This window comes from Balearica regulorum, chromosome 16 (assembly GCF_011004875.1).
Source record: "Balearica regulorum gibbericeps isolate bBalReg1 chromosome 16, bBalReg1.pri, whole genome shotgun sequence".
Lineage (NCBI taxonomy): Eukaryota > Metazoa > Chordata > Aves > Gruiformes > Gruidae > Balearica > Balearica regulorum.
In genome coordinates, this window is record NC_046199.1 from 14,040,543 (window position 1) to 14,050,299 (window position 9,757).

Genomic DNA, 9,757 nt, shown 5'->3' on the forward strand with positions numbered 1-9,757 from the left:
GTGAGGAATTATTTCCTTAGGAAATTTTAGGAGCGGCTTCTTACTGCCTCCTGCCAAATGTCTCTGGAGTTAGCCGGATAGTCTGTTGTTTGCTTGTTCTTGTTTGTTTGGAGGATTTTTGGCAGTTTTCCTGTATGCCAGTTCAAGCCACTCAAGCTGCCACTGTCAGCTGGCCGAGCCCTGAGCCGAGGGATGTCTGGAGCTCCGGGACGTGGCCCGGATGGGCTGGCGCCGGGGAGAGGGGGGCTGCCAGCACCCGTGCCGGCTGTGCCGTGCCGTGCCACGGGCTCCCCGTGCCACCGTCCGACCCCCGTGGCAGAGGGAACGTGTGCCTGGTGCGGGGGTGTGCCGAGGAGGACTTCGGTCTGGTCCTGTCTGGAGGAAGGAGTGGTGATGATGCGAAGAGAATTGTAGAAATTTAGCTTGCATTTAGCTAAATTGTTTCATTAGGCTGACTTACGCTGGTTCGTGGCTCCGTGGCCCCGAGCGAGGCACGGCTCAGCACCGAGATGCTGCTGGTTTTGTAGCCGGCGGTGGGGGCATCCAGCACGCTGAGCTGGGAGGGCGTTGGGGAGTCCTGTCTGCATTGTAGCTTGGAAACACTCAGCTTTGTAGATCATCTTTAAAGATCTCTCCTAGATGCTCTTCTGTGACACTGAAAAAGTGAATTAATGATTTTTTTTTTTTATTAAGTAGCTGAGCTAACAGCATGCAGAGCCCACGTACGCCTTTGTGAGAGCGTTATGGGGGAAGGATGCAGCGGTGTCATCGATGTCTCGGCCATGTTAGTTCTTCTTGCACTCAATTACATGCTGCTTTTTCTGGTGGCTTAAAGTCTGTCTGTCTCTCTTGCAGCGGAGTTGGAGTTTGTACAGATAATCATAATCGTGGTGGTGATGATGGTGATGGTGGTGGTGATCACGTGTCTGCTGAACCACTACAAACTCTCTGCGCGATCCTTCATCAGCCGGCACAGCCAGGGGAGGCGGAGAGACGAGAACCTCTCATCAGTAAGTCCCACCCTGCTCCTCCAACCCACGTCGTATGGTGCCGTTTGCCAAATGATGTGACCTTGGGGAAACATCAGAGCTAAAGGCGTTTGTTTGGGGCGTGTTTGCCCATGGCCCCTCGGCTCTGCATGAAGAGACTCCCTCCAGGTTGGGTCTTGGCATCGGCTTCTGTCTCTCAGCTTTTGGGGGGGGGGGGCAGAGGGGGTCATTTTGGGGATGCCTCTGGCTCTTTAGGGTGCTGTGTGTTGTAATATATGGACAGCCATCGTCTCAGCCTTTGCCCTGGGCTTTGCAGTTCAGACTTTACATCAGTAAAACAACTGCACCAGGCTTTTCTTGGTGTGTCCTGTTCCTGAATCCACCACGTACCCTCAGCTGGTTGGGGTGCACGTGCCTGACCTTTAACAGCCCCAGACTGTTGAGTCTCTGGTGGTTCCAGTTGGAGGGTCTCAAATGGCTGGATAAAAACTTGTTGCCTGCCTTGAAGAGAATAGGAAATCCTGGAAGACTCTCTCCAGTTTTCACCAGTGGTGCTGCCAGTACTGTGGTGGAGGGGTCAGAAAGCAGTTGTCAGGCAGACAAGCAGAAATCTCTCCAAAGGGATGCTCGAGAGGTTCCCTGTGTAACCCAGGCTCCCTGCTTCATAACAGCCTGAGAAACGTGTTAATTGTACCTCTGACGAGGACTCGAGCGGGAGCCTCTCCAGCCTTGAGGCAGGCGTTGGTTTATGCGGGTGCTCAGAGAGACTTACAAGAACCTATAGAGAAAAGACATCTCATTTTCTTGGCAGGTGAGCGTGTACTATTCGCCACAGAGCCTACATGGCTCTGTCTTCAGTGCAGGGATATCATTGCTGTTACGTTCACGCTGAGGGATCTTAGAGCTCTTTAGATGATAGGGCTTCCTCAAGGTCACTGCTTCATGCCCTCTCCTCTGCTGGCTTCCAGGGCAGGCTGAGCACACCGGTGCTGCCTTGTTGTGGTCTGCGTGGGGCCGTGCTCTCTTGTAGCAAATCCATGCTGGCTGCAGGAGAAGGATCACATATGGGATTGCTTTCTTTTTGCTTTTTTTTATCTTCTATTTTTTCTTTTTTTTTTTTTTTTTTGAGGGGGAAGGGGTTTGTGGGAGAGAGATCTAACATCTTATTTAATAAGTCTTCTGTACAGCGCTGTTGAAGGCTGTCCAGCCAGCAGACACCCAGGGCGCAGGCTGTCCCTCTGCTCCGTAGCTGCTCTCTGTCACCCGCTGCCCACAGCAGACGAAGGTCCCTTATCGGACGCTCTGTGCCCAGGCGAGGAAGAAACCCCTTGAGAAGCAGAGCTGTGCAAGCCCCCTGCTCAATTAACCCACCCTTCGTTTCGCCGGCTGCGGAGCGCGTCTCCGAGGGCACGGCAGCGAGCTCGGCTCGCGGTGGTTTATCGATGCTCTGCAACAAGATCAAAGTGCCGGGAGCGCGTGATCCCGCGTTACGCCAGCCGGCGCGAGGGTGGTGATCGCTGAAGCCCCTGCCTGCTTTGGGGATCAGAGCTAAACCCCCCCCGCACGTATCCGGGCTCCTCCTGGAGTTACACAAATTTTATGCTCTTTTTACCGTTCCGTGCCCCCGCTTCCAACAGTAGCAGAATGTGGGCATCCGAGCACGTGAATTATTAAAAATAGCAGAAAGATTGTTTTCCCCTTTTCAGATTTTTTTACTGGTTTATCATATCCAGAATGTTTTACTTGAATAATACCCAAATGTTTCATTTTTACATTTTAAAAGCAAATATCAGATCAAGCCTTTTTTATTTTAATGTACCAATTTCTGGTTTTTTAAGTGGCCTGGTTTTCATTTTCTTTACAAAGAGGAAAGAAGGCTAACATGGAAAGAGAAGAGAAAATCACATGGAGGTTGAACAAAAATTTTAGGTTGAATCAAAAATTGTTAACTATTTAAAAATAATGCCTTCCCCCCTTTTTTTTTCTTTTTTTTTTTTAAATTTCACCAGGCCAAAACTTCCAGCCATTTTTTGGCCCAGTCCCCGCACTAAAACAGCTCCGTTGTTATTTATTCAGCCTTCAGATACATCAGTGATAAAATGGCTTTTCAGCACAGGTTTACCTCCGTGCCTCTCCTACACCTCGGTGAGGATGCGGAGTCTTCAAAACCTTTCTCAGAGCTAAGGAGAGAAATGCGAATGTACCATTTTGGTGCGGTTTTGTTGGGTTTTTTTTCCCCCCTCTTTATAATTCTTCCCCTTCTCCCTGCCCGTGTCTGTGCTGCGAGCGCAGCGTTGGTGATGGAGCGGCGGCCAGGCTTCCCCGCGCCCCGCGCGCCCTGCCGTCGGGACAGAGAGCCCCTCTGCGCCGAGCGGGAAACTCGTTACCGTGGGATCAATCCTAACGAAGAGCTGAAAGGTAGCTCCTTTCGGCTGCGGCACGGCGTGTCTTCTTGTAGAAAACAGCTCCGCTCTAAACAAGCGCCGAAGGCTGGCAGGCAAAGGCTGCGCCGAACTGGATACCGGTTTCTGTAAGCCGTTAAACTTGCGCTGAACTGGTGTTGGGCTTTTGAAATCCCAAACTTCATTTTGCTGTCGTGACTGCAGACGGGCACCGGAGCTGCATACGCGCTTTTTCATCTTCTGAAATATTAAAGTAGTTCATCCCATGGTCAGGATGCTGCTAGGTCTGCTCGAGTTGTCCTTTTTTTTGTTACTTTAGCTCAAAAATTACAACTGAAGGAGAAATTAATTTCCCTAAAGGGTTTGTTGTTTTTTTTTTTTTAATGCAGTTCTTGCTAGCAAGGAATTCTTGTATTACATCATGTGTTTCTCCATCACCATTCTTGCTGTGCTTAAACTCTGTCTCCTTATAACAAGCACCTTTCTTTTTCCAGAACTAAGAACGTTTAAGAAATGCTACTAAAAACTTTTTTGGAACAGTGATATCCCACTCCCCCAAGCAAAAGCAGTTTAAATGCAATTTGCAAGCATAGTTTTGTCACACAAAGTGGAAAACATTAAGTCCTCCTGAAGGCTCAGAGACTTAATCTGCACTGTGCAGCTTTACAGAGAAAATTCTCTGACATTACTAAAACAAGTGGTTCTATAAAAGTCGAAGATTCATCTCTAAAAAGAAATCAAAAAGTAATTTTAGGTTCTGCAGTGAGTCCTGGAATACTTGTCCAGGCTTTTACAGCCGTATTGCTCTTCAGACAGCAGAATCTCAGCTGTCGTTTCAGAAAACCATAGCTTTCTAGACTCAGCCATTGTTGAGACGAATTCAAGTCCTAAATATTCCGAAAATCAGAGGTGAGTGAGGAGAGCCCCGAGGACGAGGATTTACAGCAGCGATGCTCCCTCACGGGGCAGCGCAGTTTTCTTGGCTCGGTGGGGCTGTGTGCCCGTCCCACGGCCACGGGGCGAAGGCTAAAAGTACGTGTTCTGTCTCTGAGGCTTTGCCCTCCTCTGACTACTGATTTCCAGCAATTTTAATCCCACTGTTGAGTTTTTAGGGGGGATGCGCCGTTACCCAGATGGGCTTCGCAGTGGTGTCTGAGGCAGAGGGTCAGTGGCGGTGAGCGGTGAGCGTGCCTGTGGGCACGTAAGCGTGTCCGGGACAAGCCCTGCAGTCCCGGGAGAAGTGGTTAATAACAGCTGCAGAGATCCAGCTCCTACAGAAAATGGGTCTCCTGTCTGCTCCTTATCTCTCTGCAGCTCCCATTTTAATGGCGTTTCTACTGGTTTGCTGCACTTGCATCCGCCTCTTGCCCAGAGCATCGTGCCTGGACCTCATCTGTACAAACAGATGAGGTAACGTGTGAGCCAGAGCTTTTCTTCTGAACACCGGGGTGGGACGTTGGGTGCAGGCTTTGGGTGAGTGGGTGCTTGGGGATAGGGGACGTTTTGGGTGGAGCAGCTCACGCAGGGGTGTGCGCGCGCGCCCTCCCCATCGCCTGCCGCAGCGGGAAGCCCCAGCTGAGCCCGGTGATGCTCCAGCTCACCGGGAAGCGCCGGGCTGCAGCCGCCCTCGCGGGAGCCGGCTGACATCACTCCCGGGAAAGGGGGAAGCAGATGGGATATTGCCATGGCACTGCCCACTGCCAAGTTAAATATAAAACATCTAGCAGAAGGCAGCGGGGTACTCGCTGCTCAGGAAGTCTGCCACGGGGACGTAGCAAAGTAAACACAATTTTCGAAGTGCTTCCCGCTCCTGCCCGCTGCTTCGGCATCCTTCGGGGCAAAGCGAAGGGCTGGCAGCGTCTGCTGGAAATCCTTCCTTTGCCCTTCGGTGTCAGCACCGGGGCTGAGTGGCGGGTTAGAGGCGAGGGTTTCATCTGTGGCAGATGCAGTTCCTCTTGGGTCTTTTGCTGCTGGGGGAATTTGACTGTAGACTATTCCTGCAGGCAAGAAATACATGTAAAATGGACCAGACTAACCAGGTGATGCCTGTGTAAACAGCTGCGTGTCGAAGTCTCAAGGTCTGTATAAAACACGGCGTTGCATTGCTCAGGAAGGGCTATGCAGCACACGGCTCAACCGGCGCATTCATTAGCTGTAGCCGGGGAGGATGCTGGTACTGCGGCACTTATCCTCTGCTCCAAGGAGATGCTCCCTAAAAACCACGGAGAAGTGGGAAGAATTTGACCCGTCTTATTTCCCTATAAATCACTGTTCTCCTTGCACTGGCAACAGGACCGCCTTGAGGTCTGTGTGCAGAGCTGAGCTTCAAAACCAGGAACCTGATGGGATTCTCTCCATATCTGATACCACGTGCCATGCTGCGAGAGAAAATATCTCACAAAGTTGGGGAAAATAAAGAAGAAAAAGGGGGCGGGGGGGAAGGCAGTTGGATGTGTGTTGCGGGGTGCCAGGGTGCTGAGGCTGCTGCCGCGGGGCTTGGGGCTGGCTCTGCCCGCAGGGGCACCCCCGGTCTGTCTGCGCTCGGGGGTGCTTCGAGGCCGGGGGTGGGGGAGCAGAGATGCTGCGCAGCCGCTTACTGGGATAGCTGCAAAGGGACGCAGCAACGTTTTGCCTTGCGTGCTGCAGCCTGGTGTGAGGCCAGATGTGCTTCACAGCTGGGTGAGCTCCAGGGAGCATCAGACAGGCGTAATCCCTTCTGACCTCACCAGTGAAGGTGTCCACGGCGCTGCGGTAGCGTTGCAGCTTTTTACAGGCTTTCACCGGGCTGTCCGGACCGCCACCAAGGTTATTAAAAAAATAGGTGTTTTCAGAGTAGGAAAGTTTGTGTTTGGCTCATCCAGAGAGCCCTGCCGTGCAGGCTGGGTCGGAGAATGGCCGTTGGATGGACGCCTTGAAGGGAGACGGGGAGGGGGGGAAAGAAACACCCTTGGCATTTTCTTTCCACTGGTGGTAAATGCTTCTGCCCGTGCCTGACTTGCTAGTGCCAGAACTGGAGATTGACCTCCAAGGAACTGGGAAGTGCCATCTATTCCAGGTTATGATTCCGAGCCTGCTGGCTTGTTTTCCTCCAGCCCTTCCCGGAGGGATGTTGCTGTATGTGAATATTAGCAATATTTAAATGTTTTAGTTCTTAAGGCAAAAGTGTCTAGGGTGAACTGTGTACGCTCAGAGTATCGCCGGCAAATGGGAAGAGCCTTTGTTTGTTTGTTTTGATCGTGAATTATAAACTAATCTCATGGTTTGGGGGAAATTGGCTTCTGGCTTTGTCGTGCCTGGGGGTGTTGGTGCCTGGGTTCACATTGCGGGATCAGGGCGATGCTTGCAGTGCGAGGAAGCCTCTAGACCAGAGTTCCTCAGTCTGTTTAAGCCAAGGACCGTTTATCCTTTTGGGAAAAAAATACTCTAGAACCATCCTGTTGCTACAGATTTTTTTTTTTCCCCCAAATCAAAATTAGGCTGAACATTTGGTTATTCAGTTACCATCTTTATTTTCCCATGATTTCCTTGATTGTGTGCATCAGAATGTGGGTGTGAGGTTTTTCTTTTTCTTTTTTTTTTTTTTTTTAAAAATCTTGTCATTATTTCATGGAGCATTTTCTGATGTCTTGTGAATCACCCACGGCTCGTGGATCACAAATTGAAAAATACTCCTCTGGCATGTTTGAACCAGGGAGAGAAACACGCTGGGTGGGTGTGGGCGGGAGGGGGAAGTCTGCAAATGGGAGAGCGTTGTTTGCTGGTGTCGTTCTCATCATTCATTCTGCAAGTGATCTATTAAATGTAAATGGAGGTGAAAATGGAGGGAAATTTTGATCAGAAGTGGTGTTTTCAGTGCTACCGTGCTAATGCCCTGGGCATATACCCGTATGATACCCAACGTATATGAGAACAGCCACTGCCCTTACTGGAGCAGGTTGTCTGTTCGGAAGCGGGTCCGTGCTGCGCGTTGCCGCAGCCGGGGCAGGAGCGCGTTGGTGGCGGCGTCGGCGGCGTACCGGGGCTGCGGTGAGGGGTCAGACCCGGCACCCGCCGTTTGCAGAAGGAGCTCAGCCACTGCGGGCGGTCAGACTCACCCCGCGCTCTCTTCTCCTTTTCCCTGCAGGAGGGAAGCCTGTGGCCTTCGGAAAGCACCGTGTCGGGGAACGGAATAACGGAGGTGAGGGTGACGGGCGTGCCGGTGCCGGCACCTTTCCCGCTGGGCTGGGCTGCAGCGTCTCGTGCTTCTCACTCTCTTTCTCTCCCCTCCAGCAGCAAATCTACACCCCGAGACCCAGCGACCGCCTGGCAGTGCCATCCTTTCTGCAGAGGGACCGCTTTAACAGATTCCAGCCAACCTACCCCTACATGCAGCACGAGATCGACCTGCCGCCCACCATCTCGCTCTCGGACGGCGAGGAGCCCCCCCCGTACCAGGGACCCTGCACGCTGCAGCTGCGGGACCCCGAGCAGCAAATGGAGCTCAACAGAGAGTCGGTCCGGGCCCCCCCCAACAGAACCATCTTCGACAGTGACTTGATAGATAACTCCGTGTACGGGGGGCCGTGCCCCCCCAGCAGTAACTCTGGCATCAGCGCGACCTGCTATGGGAGCAATGGGAGGATGGAGGGACCACCGCCCACGTACAGCGAGGTGATAGGGCACTACCCCGGGTCGACGTTTTACCAGCACCAGCAGAACAACGGGATGCCCTCCATCTTGGAGGGCAGCAGACTCCATCATTCACAAATCAATGGCCTTGAGAGCACAACCGCGTGGAACAAAGAGAAAGAGAAACAAAAAGGGCACCCCTTTTAAAAAAAAAAAAAATTAAAAAAAAAAAAGAAAAGGAAAAAAAGGAAAAAAAAGAGAAAAAAGCAAGAAAGTAAATGAAACACTCTGCACTTCTCATTAAAAGAAAAAGGGGAGAGAGAGAGAGAGAGAGTTGAGGAAGATGAGCAAAGAAAAAAAAAAAAGCCCTTCCCCATCTCTCCATGTATAAATATTTACTTGTTATGTCTGGTCTGAATGCACAAGCCTACCAAGCTTGCAAAAACATTTCTTTATTGAGCTGTGTCTAGACGTTTAAAAAGGAAAAAAAAAAAATCAACTGTAGTCTTTTTTTTTTTTTGGTTTCTAGTTGAGCTGTGTGTGAATGCTTTTTTTTGTTTGATTATTTCACTTATCTTTAAAGACAAAATATTTGCACAAAAAACATTTTGTTTAAAGATCTGCAATATAAATATATAAATATATATTAAAAATAAGAGAAAGTGTATGTGTAAGGAGCAGGAGTATTTTTGTATTAGAAGAGGCCTATTCAAAAAAAAAAAAAAAGTTGTTTTCTGAACTAGAAGAAAAATGGCAATTTTTTGAGTGCCAACTCAAAAAGCGTGTATTACATTGTAAAAAAACAAAAAAACAAAAAAAATCAAAAGCAGGGGTTTAGAGTTATTTATATAAATGTTGAAATTTTGCACTATTTTTTAATATAAATATGTCAGTGCTTGTGTTGGTCAAAGCCTCTATCATACCTACCATGAACCTGTTAAGGGATATATATATGTCAAAGTGAAGAACAAAGTAGCTGGAAGGGGGTGGAAAAAAGCTGAAGTGGAGATGCCAGCCCTGGGAGGAGCGGTGAGCGAGACTGCATCTTATGCAAATCCTTAATTTCCAGAGTCCCTGCACGTGGCCGCCGACAGTCACGGCTTTATACATTCCCTACAAAGCAAGAGGAGTTGGTGTGTGTCTGTATCTCACCCGGTAGGATTATCGGAGTAAAAAGGTAAAATAAAAAGTCCCTGCTTCTGAGAGTCAGTAATGACTGAAGCAGACAAAAATTACTTGATTTTTTTTTTTTTTTTTTTTTTTTTGGACAACCTCTAACTTTTTGGAGGGGGGTGGTGGGGGTGAGAATAAACTTCTGTGTCTGAAGGAACAAAGTGTTTTTTGGTTTATTTCTTTCAATGTTCAACTGAAGGGCCCTATTTGGAGCTAAAGCGGTGATTATGGGAGTTACTGTGAGTAAATGGTAACGTGCCCACCGGCTGCCTTTCAGCTGGGGCTTAAATAGCTCATTGAAAGTACGAGCGGAAAAGTGTGGTGGTGGTGGTGAAAGGCATTTTCATTTTGTATTAATCTCCCAAACCTCTGTTTGGGATAAACGGGCGCAGCCGTCTCTCGCAGCTCCGCCGTCCCCTGGGCTGCCTCCGGTCATCGTTATTTTTTACTTTATTATCTTAGCTAAAGAGGCGTCAGATACAGTAGATGGAAACGAATCTGCTCCTGTGATGTATTAATTAAAGGCAAAAGAAATACGCTTAAGACTTTAGAAGCAACCCCCCTTTACCTCTTCCGAAGATGCCC

The 9,757-nt window shown here is 49.6% G+C and overlaps 1 protein-coding gene across 3 annotated transcripts in view; it reads left to right on the top strand.

Moving 5' to 3' along the window:
* Positions 1 to 8,666, top strand: part of PMEPA1 (prostate transmembrane protein, androgen induced 1) — a 47,221-nt gene extending 38,555 nt beyond the window's left edge. The window contains exons 2-4 of one of the 3 annotated variants that reach the window (XM_075768842.1): positions 856 to 1,010; positions 7,515 to 7,568; positions 7,661 to 8,364. In XM_075768842.1, coding sequence (XP_075624957.1) covers positions 856 to 1,010; positions 7,515 to 7,568; positions 7,661 to 8,206 — 755 coding nt within the window. In that variant the 3' untranslated portion in view covers positions 8,207 to 8,364. Of the gene's footprint in view, positions 1 to 855; positions 1,011 to 7,514; positions 7,569 to 7,660 lie in introns of all 3 variants that reach the window. The other 2 variants (XM_075768840.1, XM_075768841.1) reach the window with 2 other exon arrangements.
* The last annotated feature ends 1,091 nt before the right edge of the window (positions 8,667 to 9,757 follow it).